General features: G+C 44.1%; 1 protein-coding gene across 1 annotated transcript in view; it reads left to right on the forward strand.

The window, feature by feature from the left end:
* The window catches only part of Sestd1 (SEC14 and spectrin domain containing 1), a 95508-nt gene that overhangs the window by 30984 nt on the left and 50934 nt on the right, over nt 1-13590 (forward strand). The window contains exons 2-3 of the mRNA XM_021647150.2: nt 4362-4441; nt 7703-7811. Coding sequence (XP_021502825.1) covers nt 4387-4441; nt 7703-7811 — 164 coding nt within the window. The 5' untranslated portion in view covers nt 4362-4386. The remainder of the gene's footprint in view (nt 1-4361; nt 4442-7702; nt 7812-13590) is intronic.

Consider the following 13590-nt stretch of genomic DNA (forward strand, 5'->3'; position numbering starts at 1 on the left):
CTCTGGTTGTTAAAAAAACACTCTTCAAAGAATCTAACTGAATTTTCCAAGCAGACTGGTTGATTTATCATTATTGGGAGAAGAGTTCCAGCACCCCACACATATCATCAATTATAATCTCTTTTGAAGTGTAATTTGCTGAGCCTTGATTAAAAGGCCTGTAATTGTCCTGTCCTGCTGCTCGGGACACGCTCTGCTGCCCTCTAATGGCTGCCCATTGATGGCAGCTATTGACTTCCCTGGCCACCTTCAGAATTAGCTTTTGGGCATCCACCTACTCCTGTGGGTTGCTGGGGCTGCAGAAGGGTGTGGGTGTTGTTGGCACCAGGCTGTGGGCATTCGAGTGTTTCCAGTGATGTGAGGATGTAGGTTGAGTGTTCCTCTGCGTTAGTTTATGTCAGTCCATTACTGCTTCTGGTGTTTCTGCCAGCAAGGTTACCTAGCACCTAGCCCTGCCTCGGTCTGGTAAACTGTTACCTAGATTGATGCTCTTGGGAAGACAGGATAGCTACATAACTATTTGGTTGTTCTTCTGCCCTTTCAACTGAGATCTTGGGAAAGGTGCTGGAATAGGTGCAGTTATTAGGAGAACGTAGCTTGTGCATTTCTGCTTTGCAGATAGTGTCATGTCTTGCTTTAGAAGGAACCCAGTGACATTTAAATTTTTGTATCAAGAAATTATATTAAGCTGGGCAATGGCACACGCCTGTAATCTCAGCACTTGAGAGGCAGAGGCAGGTGGGCCTCTGTGAGTTTGTGGCCAGGCTGGTAAGATATGACGTACTTACTTGAGGTGCTGAACACCAGAGCAGCGCAATCCAGAATCATCCTTGCTGTGGTTGAGGTCAGCACGTGGCCAGGCGCAGATTTCATCTTACCCTCATGGGCCTCCCAGGAGCCTTGCTGACTAGCCTGGTTTTTCATCCTTTTTATGTAATAACCTTTCATTCATTTTATTTCGTTTTTTGTTAAGTATGCCCTACTCTACTTAGCAAAGATTTAAAAACTGCATCTTTCTAGGTAGCTTTAACTGTCATATCAGGTCACCGTCTCTTGCTGGCTTTACTCTTTAATTGAGAATATTGCTCCTTCCTATATTTGGGGTGAGTAATGTTTTTTTGTGAAAATAATGCCTGCTTTTGCCCTGTGGTGAGAGCAGGACCTGGTGCTTCTGCCTTATCTAACAGCGCACTGTGGAGGTTGCATACATTTCCACAGAACTTTTCTTCATTTTCTAGACCTCATACATAATTTAGCTCTTCCACGGGGCATTAACATAATCAAAGAGAAGCAAATTATTTTTTAAAAAGGATTCTGTAAACACTTGAAAAGTTAAGGCATAACAACTTAAAATAAGAGATTTTTATGTTCTGTGTGTGTCTATAACAATGAATGCCCTGGAGGCCAGAAGAGGGTATCAGATTCTTTGGGGCTACAGTCACTGAGAACTATCAGCTGCCTGGTGTGGGTGCTGAGAACCGAACCTGGGTCTTCTGGAAGAGCAGCGAGACTCTGAAGGGACGAGCCATCTTTCTGACCCCTAAGCCGTAGCTTGAAGAACTAACATAGCTATACAGTCTCTACCATTTTTGTTGCCTTTTTCTTTAGTGGCAGCAGAGAAAGAGGTAGAATGAGGGGAGGCCGCCTCCACAGCTTCACATTTTATTTGGTTATGGCCCATGTACCCCAAAATGGGTATTTATCATTGCTCTTTGTCATTTTCAACGTGACCCCCAAAATAACAAAAAAGCTGTTGGATTAAAAAACACTGTGCACTGGGCAGTGGTGGCACACGCCTGTAATCCCAGCACTTGGGAGGGAGAGGCAGACAGACCTTTGTAAGTTCGAGGCCACCCTGGTCTATAGAGTGAGTTCCAGAATAGCCAAAGGTATACAGAGAACCCTATCTCAGAAAAAAAACAACAAACAAAAACAAACAACCACCAACAACCCACTTGTGCTTTGTCATACATTGAAGGGTTTGGCAGCTGCCTCTGAAGAAATGGGGAGAAAACAGAAGGCCTCAAGGCGCCAGCCTGCCAGGGTGAGCTTAGACCACAAGATGGAAGTTCACATTTGCCCCTCTAAGCACAAGAAAACTCAGTGGTAAACAGTTAGGCTGGTATTAATTGGTATAAAACCCATAGCCTGACTCCACCATAATTTACTCCGTTAGCATGAGTTGATAGGAAGCGGCCCTTCAGCAGTGACAAGACACTCCTTCCTGTCACTCAGGAAACTCCAAGTGGCTGTGGAGTCCTATCCGAAGGACAAAGACTGAGGATAAGTGTTTTATTTTGCCGGGTGTCTGTTGTTTGTATCCCGGCTAGACGAGTTTGGGGTTTAATTGCCTAGATGTCACTGGATGTTTTCAGAGCTAGAGATTGGTAAGCTGAGAGCGTGTTAGGGAAGTGGCCTTGAAGGAACCAGATCGCCTGCTTCTGAGTCCTGCCTCCCACACTCAGTAGCTGTGTGATGGTGCAGCAGCCAGCTAGCTCTTGCCGGAGAAATCCTGGAACAGTAAATAAGTCAATACTAGAAGTCATTTAGAAAAGGGTGAAGTTTGTAATAAGTGTAAGGTGAATGTTAATTACCATAATCATTATAGCATCATGATCAAACTTGAGATCAGGGCTCCAGCAAGCTGATCACAGGAGGGAGGCTGTAAGATGTGAACACATATTTTCTGGACTCTTGTTCAGCTGATAATGACTGATCAAACAGTAGTATTGATCTAGAAACATGAAATGCTATAGGTTTTCTTTCTATCAGGTTGTAAAAATGTGAGGTTGTGTGAACTCTGTTAGCAGGGTAAGCCAGACTCAGGATGCAAAGAGCAAATTGTAAACAAGTGTTTAAGGAGTAAAACCTAAGGATGCTTCAATCAGTTTGACAGCTTGTTTTCTCTCTAAGCAGGTGGGACTAGTAATGGTATTTTTTGTTTTTGTTTTTCTCTTAACCGCGAAGCCTGTAAAATACTTCACTGTCTTAATTAGCCTTGCATAATTAGCCATTATCTGATGACTAGATTTATTTTTTTTTTCAAATACGGATTTTTTTTAAGAGTGTAGTTTTGTAGGGCAGGACTGCAACTTGAGTGTTTTGCTCCAGCCAAAACACGGTGAAATGGGATAGGCTCGCAGCAGGTAGTCACTGGGCACACTCCAGAGAGTCATGTTATCCACCCTGGAAGCTTGTTTTGAAGAGAGCAGTCTTCCCTGGGTTCTCATGGCTCTCTCCTGCCTGCCCTGGCTGGACGGGGTGAGCTCTGCAGAGAGGGAAGGACAGAGAATGATGGCTAGAGTACGCTGCCTCAGGCTGCAACTCCCTGTAAGAAGCCAGTGTAGCTGAGCCTCAGCTTTCCTGTTTTTTAAAGGCCCTGCTCTGCTCAGCTTCTGTTTGGTGGGTTGGACAGGTCTCAGAATGCCTGCCCTGCCAAAGCCTCCATTTAAGGAAAACTGTCCTGCCCTGCACTGACTACTGGAGGACTCCCTTTTTGTAGGTAGCCATAAACCCTGCCTGTGACTGTGGACCCTGGAAAACCAAATAGTAAATTGTGGCGTGCCCTAAGGGATAAACAGCCCAGCACTCAGGAGGCCCAGAGGGAATGCCATAAGGTGGAGGCTAGCCTGGGGTACAGAATGAGTTTCAGGCCAGTTGGGCTACAGATCGAGACCTTGTCTCAAAAACAAAAAACAAACAAACAACAACAAACAATGATTACAGCAAAGCAAAAGAAATGAACTGAGCTAACAAATAGATCCCTCCATGAGAATTTAAAGCTTTGAAATGTGGTAAGATGAAGCTGCTAAGTAAGACTGCGTTGAGAAGTGCCTTGAAGTAAGCAGAGGCTCCGGTCTGTTAGGGCATTAGGAAGGAGGAAGAGCACACAAAGTTAGAGAATGCTGTTAGCACTGCTACACAGGGACCCAGGTATTTGGGATAAGCTGTGTACTAGGGAAAACAATGGGAGACTGACTGCCGACCTGATGGATTAATAAAAGAACTGAAGCAATTCCTGAGCTGTTGCTGTCTACAGTTAGTATTCTGGCCCAGGAGTGGTGCTCTGAAAAACGTGTAAGCTGTTGGTTTTCAGCCAGCTGCGGCTCTGCCTACTGAAGAATGTTTGGCAGTGTCTAGATTTAGCTTGGTTGTCACAGCTGCGGTTGAGGGGTGTCACTGGTATTTTGTGGGTGAAGGGCAGGGATGCCACTAAAAGATCTGCATCTCCCTGCACGAAAAGACTTACCTGGCTCAAAGTACCAGTTGTTTTTGCGCAGATGGAGCAACCCTGGATGAACCATGACAAGTCTGAATTTCACAGAGTGACTGTTGTGTTTGATGTTTCACCCTGTTTCCAGGAGCAAGGACGTTTGCCAGAGTGAAATGGAGGCGTCGGTGATACTGCCCGTCCTGAAGAAGAAGCTGGCCTTCCTTTCAGGTATGTGTGCTGGGCCAGGATTGTGTGCTGCGTAAGCTTTCTTTGATTACTTTAACAAAATCGCTAGTAATTTCTTTCATAAAGGTCTTGTTTTTAAGGCATTTCTTTAATGGGTGGCTGTGGCCGTCACTGCTGGTTTCTCACATTCTGGTTTTTATTCTGCTCTGTGATTTGACTAACCTAAACACTGATGAAATCATAGCTTCCCACTTCTAAAGTAATTCTAAAGAAGTGAGTGGTAAGTGCTGGTTGACTGACCTCCATTTGAACAGGTGTCCGGGAGGGAGTCGTTCTGATTCCTTCTCTCTGCGCTCTGTCCTCCATCTGCGCAAAGTTTCCATCACGGAAACTTTGACTGTACTGGAAGACTTATAAAAATGCCACTTCTGCTCTTCCCTGTTCTTTCTTGAACTTGCTTAAAGTTACTATTGTGAAGTGTATGTCTGATAAGATGATTTAAGGAGAAGTGGGAGGATCCTGTCTCCCCTGAGAGCTGCGGGCTGGTTCATTATGGCGCACTGTCCTTGGAATCTGGCTAACTGAATATGTCAGCACAGACTATAGGCTCCAGCGCCTGCAGGTCAGCGCTACTCAGACTTAGTGTCTTCCCTTTTTCCTCTTTCCTCAAGCTTTAGTCATTGTCTGGATAGCTTTAATTTCTTTTCTAACCCCAGACTTCTGCTGTGTCTTTGTAAGTTGACATGTTTTCCTGATGAGGATCATAAAGGACAGAGCAAAAAGCTGAATTTCTGGTCGTGTCTCTCCTAATCTGATGTTCTTTAAGAACGTGTTGTCAGTGGGCACTCCATCGTCTCCATGGTGTTCCGTATGAAAGCTGTTATTGACATTTATGTTTGTAGCCTTGTGAATTTTATAGTGTACATCCTTATAACCGGAAATATCGAGCAGAATACAAGGATTGGTAAATTGGCATGTACTTGTTGTATAATCCCAGCACTCAGAAGGCTGAGGCAGGAGGAACAAAAGCTTGAGGCCAATATGCGCTCCAGAAGATTTTGTCTCACACAACAGCAAAAACGAAAAACCAAAAAACCAAACATACCAACCAACCAACCAACCAACCAACCAACCAAACACACCCACTAACCAACCAACCAACCGTACCAACTACTTTGAAGTGTTTGGGTGTGCCAGATGTCCTCCAAGAAGCTTGTCTCAAGTTTTCTAGCTCCTACTTTTGAAATGCCCGTCTTCCCACACTGCTGTCACTTGTGGATGCTGTCAGCTTCTTTTCACCAATGGCATTTTAGTGGCTTACAACATTTGAGTACATTGATTATAGCGGTTGTGAAGGTCTTTGCTTCTCTTGCCTTCTGACTTTCACTTTTATACCAGTGCCTTTTTCTTTTTTTTTTTCCTCCAGTAACAACTGTGAGTATGGAGTTCAGGGTAATAAAATTTTGAAGGTTAAACTTGACCCCTAAAGGAAAATTTCAGAGTGGTTTATATGTCACCTATAGTCTAGGTGTGAACTCCTGCGCATTTAGTTTAAATGTATGGGTAAAACTTAACAGCTTTGAAGAGCAAATGAAAGTTCCCTTGTGTAAGCCAGACATAGTGGTACACACTCTTAATCCTAGCACTCAGGAGACAGAGGCAGGTGGATCTCCGTGTGTTCAAGGCTAGTCTAGTCTACGTAGAGAATTCCAGGACAGTTGGGGCTACATAGAGGGACCCGTCTCAGCAAAAGAAAACAAAACAAAAAGTCCTGTTGTCCACTCTTAAAATTTTATTTTGTGGCCATTAGTAGTTAATGCCAGTTATTCTCAAACTCTTTATTTAAATAATAAAGGAAAATGTTTTCAAACCAACAGAATTACCCAAGGCCTACTAACATTTGGAAGTCACCCATGTAATCCATTAAAAAAAATAAAGCCTATTTCTAACCAACAAAAATGCTATTGAATCACTGTGTATTAGGTCGAACCCTCTGAAATTGCAGTTTATTGATGTTAGACAAAGTGGTTCAATATCAACAGTTGCATAGAAAATAGCCCTTTATGGTTGTCATGCCATGAATTGCATTTCTGTCACTAATGGAAGTCTTTTTCACCTCAGGCTTTTCAGTTTTTAGTGATGAATTGCTAGAGATTATACAGAATTGTTTGCTTCAGGACTTGCTGCTTTTTAAACTTCTAAAGCTACTGTAAATGTCAGTTGGTTCTGACAGTAGGCTTCCGTGTGAGTCAAGCGTGTGCAGAACTTTGAAGGATGGTAGGCATGAATACAACTTCTCGGAGTTCGTTTGTGCTGGGAACTGATCGCAGGGTCTTAGGTAGGGGAGAGCTTTTACTCAGCTGTATCCACAGTCCTGGGCTGTGTGAGAATCTCACTGTGTAGTCCACACTGGCCTTGAACTTGCTGTCTTCCGGCTTTTACCTGAGACTGTCGGCCTGTGCCATCAGACTGGGCTTCAAAAGTGACATTTTACACTGAGGGCAAACAGGACAAGGCCGTAACATACCTGAGTTTTCTGTGTGCTCCAGTCCCTGGCTTTCTGCTGTAGCCTCCAGTCCTGTTCCATGCTCTCGGGTGGACGGGGCTGTGTCCACTTGAGCAGGCTGCAGCTGGCTGGCCTGCCTGTGCACAGCAGTAGCCCAGCACGTTGCTTGCTGAATGAATCAGTTAATCTATCACATAGAATTCAGTCTGCCATTGCTTTCCATATCACATGCAGGTCTGTTTCTTCTGGGAGTGAACTCAGGACTTCTCTTATCATGGGCTCTTCTTTCAACTTGGTTTAAAGAGTCTTAGAGTGTTTTTTCGAGTCTACTTTTCTTACACTTACCACAGCCTTTTTTTTTTTTTAATTGTCTTTCTCTATTATCTCAGTCCCTTTTAATGGATTTTATATGAAGACACAGTGTAGCAAATGAGTGGTCATAATTTATACTGTTACGGTGGTGTAAACCTTTTCATTCCAGATGCAAATGTGCCGTGCTTGCCAACACTGATTGTACTAGGCACACGGCAGGCATTTGATAAGGTGATTCAATTAGGCAGAAGACTAAATGAAAGAAAATGAAAATGATTTTGGTTTTGATGTAGATTTCATAGATGCATTTTCTTCTGCATTTTTATTTATTTATTTATTTTGCCTTTACTGTTATAAGCATTTATAAACCGCAGGTACCCATTAGATAGTTTCCAAACTTGTGATTGTTTTAATAACGTTGGAATAGAATGTTATTCATGTAACGTCTTAGTATCCAGTAAATCTTAAATGTATCTTTTCTGTAGGAGGAAAGGACAGACGCAGTGGACTCATCTTGACAATTCCGCTATGCCTTGAGCAGACAAATATGGACGAGCTCAGCGTCACTTTGGACTATCTACTCAGCATCCCAAGGTGACTTCAAAGGTGTCATTTTCTTCAATTTCAATATTGTTTTCTATTGATTCTTGCTGTTGAAGCATCATGTGTTTTCTCAGCAGTGAAATTACAGTTAAAGACTAGAACCAGTGGCTGACAGCAGTACACAGATAAAGCACTGTTTAATGCGCTTCACAGCACACGGATTTCTAAATATGTACTTTCAGCCTTTCAAGAACCACTAGGTTAAGCGTCTGAATACCGTGGAGCTTCAGAACGAAGAGACATTAGGGGCTGAGGAGAGGCTAAGGGCACTGCAGGACATGCATTCCAGTGCCCAGCACATGCATGAGATATGGGCAAGCCCACCTCAAACCCCATTACTGTGAGTAGCAGAGACGGGAAGCTTGCTACGGCTTGGTAGCTGCCAGCCAAGGTCCAGGCTTAGTGACTGACCGTGTTTCAAGAGAGTAACAGAACAGGATACCCAGTGTCCCCTCTGGCCTCCATGTGCAGACAGGTATACACATTCTGCATAGACGTGTGACACCCTCATCCACACACACAAACACACATGAATTAAAAAAGAGAGAATTTAATTTATGGGAAATTCTCTTTTAGTTCACTATTTCACTAGTCTCTAATATGAGCAAAGTCTGTTAGTCTTCAAATATTTTTATTTTAAAAACACAAAAGCATCCACGTAATTTAACTTATGGTTCTTGAATGTTTAATTTTCATAGTTCTTGAATGAAGATAAATGTCAATTCTGTTTGCTTAAATCTACCAGTCACTTCAAAATCAAAAGCAGGGGCTGCAGAGATGGCTTGGCAGTTAGGAGAGCTGGCTGCTCTTCCTGATTTCAGCTCCCAGTGCCCACAGCAGGTGTCCCACAAACACCCGTAACTCTAAAGACCCAACTTCCTCTTCTGGCCTTTGGAGACAGACGCCCCATCTCCTGCTCTGCCTCCACAGCACTCAGCTTGTCAGGCAGGCTTGTGCCCAGGCTGGCCCCGCACCACAGCTGCCACTGCCCATTGATGGCTATCCTGTGGTTCTGACATCTGAAATCCCGCAGTCTCCACTGCAGTCCAGGCTGCATTGTTACCAGCCGTCTCCCTTGTCTGTCACTAAGCCTTTGCTGCTCCACAGGACCCCTTCAGTCCTGCAGCTTTCATGTCATCAAAATCAATTCTGTATGGGAGACTCTTTGCAGCTTCCAGCTAAAGATGCAGCCTTGCCCCTCTCTGGATCACAGCTCCTGTATACTGACCCTGATGAGCTACTCCCCAGATTTTTATCACAGATGATTTTTTTTAGCCTCAGGTAACCAGTACCTTTTGTCTCCGTAAAGCCCAGCTTTCACTTCAGTGGTACTGGTCTTTTTTAACCATAGCTGATTCTGCAGCCCCGGGTGACCAGAGCCACAGCTTATTAATTCAAAACATCACATAAATGGCTGATAGTCTTAGGTGCTCTCAGACTTCCCTCTGGGACTTCCCCAGCCAGCTCTCCATTGTCTGCATCGTGTTCAGTATTATCTTGCAGGTTCCCACAACATTTAGTCTCTGAGTACTCAATGGTGTTTCTCACCTCCAGAATCTTCCCACAGATCTTGCAAAAGACATCCTGACATCAGCGCCCCACACTGCTTGCTGGCCTGCTCCTGGGCCCATGTTTAACTCTCTTATACCCTTGGTGCCAGTTCCTGTTGTTGTTTAATTTCTGTTGCGATGACCAAAGCAACTTGGGGAGGAGAGGGTTTCCTTGACCTCTACCTCATAGTTCATCATCTTGGGAAGCCAAGGCAGGAGCTCGAGGTAGGGGCTTGAAGCAGAAGCCAGCAGGAGTGCTGCTTGTTGGCCTGGGTTCATGTTTAACTGCCTTTCTTATACAGCCCAGACTCACCTGCCCAGGCATGGCACTGCCCACAGGCCAGCCTGACTGACAGAGGCCATTCCTGAGTTGAGGTTCCCTCTTCACATGTGTGTGCAGTGGACAACAGAACTGACAAGGACACAGACCTACTTCCAGTACAGATGTGGCATTTAATGATTTGTGGCTGCTTCTTTTCAGCACTGGAGAAGCACAAGTCTTCAAGTAAAAGTGTTTTTCCTTCTTCCCTTCCTCCCTTCCTTCCTTTTTCTTTCTTTCCTTTCTGAAAAGGAAAAGTACCAGGCCCCATAGTCAGTGCACTCACAGAGTAGCCTTGCTGATCTGTGTTGCTTACTGCCAATTTATAAATTCCCAATAACTAATAAACCTCTCATTTCAGGTGACTAAGATGAGGTAGACTCACAGCTAATAAATCATGAAAATAGTCATTGAGGGACCATCAGGACCATCTTCTCTGTTTCATAGTTGGGAGATTGAAACTAAGCATGTTGGGTTACTCAGGATCACACAACTGGCCAGCCATGGCATGGGGCTAGGATCTGCTGCCCCTCACACCAATCCAGTCAGGGGTTTCTCTGTTCTTGTTGTTTGTTTTTTCAAAGTAGAAATCTTTGTAGCTGTAGTTTCCGTGAAGGACAGTTTTGGAGGTTCAGGTGAAATGCAAAAACTATTCAGAGGAAAAGGCTGGAGGCAATGGCTTAGCCCCTACTCCTGAGCCTAACCACTCGTGTGTTTGCTATTCAGGACACACGTGGTAGGAGGAGAAGAACCATGTCTGGCAGGCTGTTCTCTGACTTTCCCATGTGTGTCGTGGCATACTAACCCACACACATGTCAGACAGAAAAGTAAAGAAAATGTAGTAAGAATGGGCGCAGCAGGCCCAGAGACCTGCACATCGCTTTCCCATGCATGTTCCTCCAGCTGGAGCCATGTGCTCACCTGGGGCGAGGCTGCTCCGGCAAACCACAGACTTGTTCACTCACACTCAGTGCAGGAGGCTCAGGTTGAGTGAAGAGCACAGCACGTCAACCCGTGTCTCCTGACTCGTGTTCACTCAGAGCTGTGCTCACAGGCAGGCAGGCAGTGGGAGGGAAAGCAGCCTAAAGGGTTGACCTTCTTAGTCCGTGTCCTGTCTCTCACACACATATTCTAAATTTAGTGATGTGACTAATGGTAACCTCTCATTTCTTAAAAAGTATTAGTCCTTCTTAAGTTTTCAAAGGTTTATACTGTTTCACTAATAGGGAATATAAGGTAGACATCAAAGCACTTTATTTCCATCTCTGCACATTCTAAGGAGAGGCAAGTTCTTGGAGAGGGGTGTTCTAATGCACATTCCACAGCTCTGGCCCATCCTTAGTCAATGGTCAGCACTGGTTTCTGCCTTTATCTTCCGACAAATTCATTTTCTCCAGAGCTCTGCATACATCTGTGTGGGCTTACGGAACCCGCTAACTGGCTGTTTTCATGGACTCACAATTGATGAAACGCTAAATAAAATTGAGGGTTGTGAACACAGTAGTTGTTTGGTGAGCAAGCTTGTTGATTGCTTTGTGCTTTGTTTTAGAACTCTAATCATGGTTAGAGCCTACACTTGACCTGTGGGCAGGGGTTGGAGAGAAGACCCACATTTAAGGTAACAATAGGTAATGGTCACTCAGTCCTCATCCTGCCCCTCTGGGAGGGGCACGGCCCTGCGTCTCCATTTTATGAGGGGACTGAAGCATGGAGAATGTGAGCATGGACGGCCTGGCCAGAAGCCTGTGACAAACCCAGGCGGTTCTGGACCTCCTCTCAGTGTGTAGGAGCCACCTCTTTAAGGAGCTCATAACCCGGGCCAGCCATAACCGATAATTCACATAATAACTGAGTATTGTGTTCTAAAAGAAAGCCTGGCTATCCTTTAAAAATTATTTAGAATTTTTCTTTCAACAGTGCATTGGCAATACTTCAAATCATGTTCTTTCCCAGTTCAAAAAGAACTTACTGTGTGACAGAGAATGCCAAAGTTGGAAACCACAGAAACCATCTGTGGCTTTGCAACTCAAGTCTTGTAGAATGTCACCAAGGAATGGCTCATGTCCTTCCTGATAGAAATTCAATCTGTTAAAACTACCTTGTTAGATTTCTCAACTTGTAATAATTTTAAAAATCCAATTACTGATTTTTTTCTACCTGTGAAAACACTCAGTGTTACAGAAGAAACTTCAGAGGGAGGAGTCTAAGGGAGGTAGTACAAGGCACACAGACATTGAGGCTAGAAGTCTAGGTGGCTGTGAAGGCCTGTGGGGACTCCTTGGTTTTCTGGGTATTAAGCAAGTAGGGAATAAAGCAGACCAGCAGCCAGCACTACCTGAGGACCAGACACAAATGCCACAGATGCATACTCATTGTGTCAGGCATCTGTCTGCTGAAAAAGCAAACACAGAGAAAGACTCACAAGAATCAGTGGCAGCATACAAGATAGGGAGATGACATTCTACCATGATTACAGAAGTGAGTGGTGGGCCCCCAAATACCTGATGAAAGAGTATTACCAAGTCAAAGGCACTGAGGCTGGAGTAGCTTTAGCATGCCTGTGGGTTCTCCAGCCAGGCGAGCGTGGAAAGGGGAATGCAGTGCTAGGAGGCTGGCTAGAGGGGAGGCTGGGGTCAGCCAACACCACGTAGGTTATGGTCTGGGCTTCATCTCAACATGGAACACAGTGTTATATTCTGAGTCAGGCATTATCAGACATGTGATCACGCATGGCCTTCTAATCTCAAAGCATTGCTCCAGGAGTTCATAGTCTTAGTGGATGAACATTCCAATACTCTGTAAACGTGTCCTCTGATGGAGAGGAGTTCCGTACACAGCATTATAATAAAAGCATGGTCAGGCCAGTGCTGAAATGTGTCAGCAGAATGCTGACCAAAAGGAGAACCCTTAGATAAGGTCAAGAAATAATTGTGAGCATTGGGGCATTGACCTAGAAGTCCTTCAAAAGCCCTTCTGGGTTAGAAGTGAGGATATTTAATATCCACATTTCTTTCATAGAGCTCTTTTAACCCAGCCTTGTTACCCCTGAAAGACTCTGAGGATCAGGGATCCCACGTTTTCCTCTATCTTCCCCTGCTCTAAACAGGTATAGGAATCTTATTTATAGCACCCTAGGCCCATGAACATGCCTTTTGCAAAGCATCTAAAATACCACTTGGTTGGCAGTTTTGAAATACTATTCCATGGTTGTGTATATTTTCATTTTCCATCTTAGTGAAAAATGTAAGAAAGTTAAATTTAAGGGTCTTTTTAAGCACTCTAAAAGATTTAGTGTTTTATCCTTTAAGATTGGTACAGATGGCATTTGCAAGGCTCATTACTTTCACAGCATTAACCTGCAGATTAATTTATAATATGCATTGAAATATAAATGTGTTATTAAAAAAACTTATTTAACAAATGGTTGTATGACCTACACCTCAGGGTTGTAAGCACTAATAACAAAACATCAAGTGTTGGGAGTGACGAGTCTTTGGTAGTGGCCTCACACAGGAAACCTTTGTCTTGGCTCCATTTCTTGCAAACTTCTAAGCATCAGGAGGCCCTAAGATCTTGCCTTTCTTCAGAGGCTGCTTAGCATCCATCTCCCCTGCCTTGGCTGGCCTGTCTGGGCTTTTAGCCACACTAAGGCATGCTGGCCTTTGTATAAGTCTTGTTGGGCCTCTTTGCTTGCACCTGCAAATGCTAATTGGATGTTTGGTTAAGCGTTTATGTGCTATTATAAGCCTAGATGCGGGTGTTCATTGCATCACTTTCCCCTTCTACAGAGGTATTGAGAGGATCCTTTTTCTTTTTTCAATGTAGGAATATTAAATACTTACATTAAAAATTCATTAACTTGTCATAAAATATCATTTTAATAAAGTATTCAGTTGAGTG

The sequence above is a fragment of the Meriones unguiculatus genome, chromosome 8, assembly GCF_030254825.1.
Source record: "Meriones unguiculatus strain TT.TT164.6M chromosome 8, Bangor_MerUng_6.1, whole genome shotgun sequence".
In the NCBI taxonomy this organism is placed as follows: domain Eukaryota; kingdom Metazoa; phylum Chordata; class Mammalia; order Rodentia; family Muridae; genus Meriones; species Meriones unguiculatus.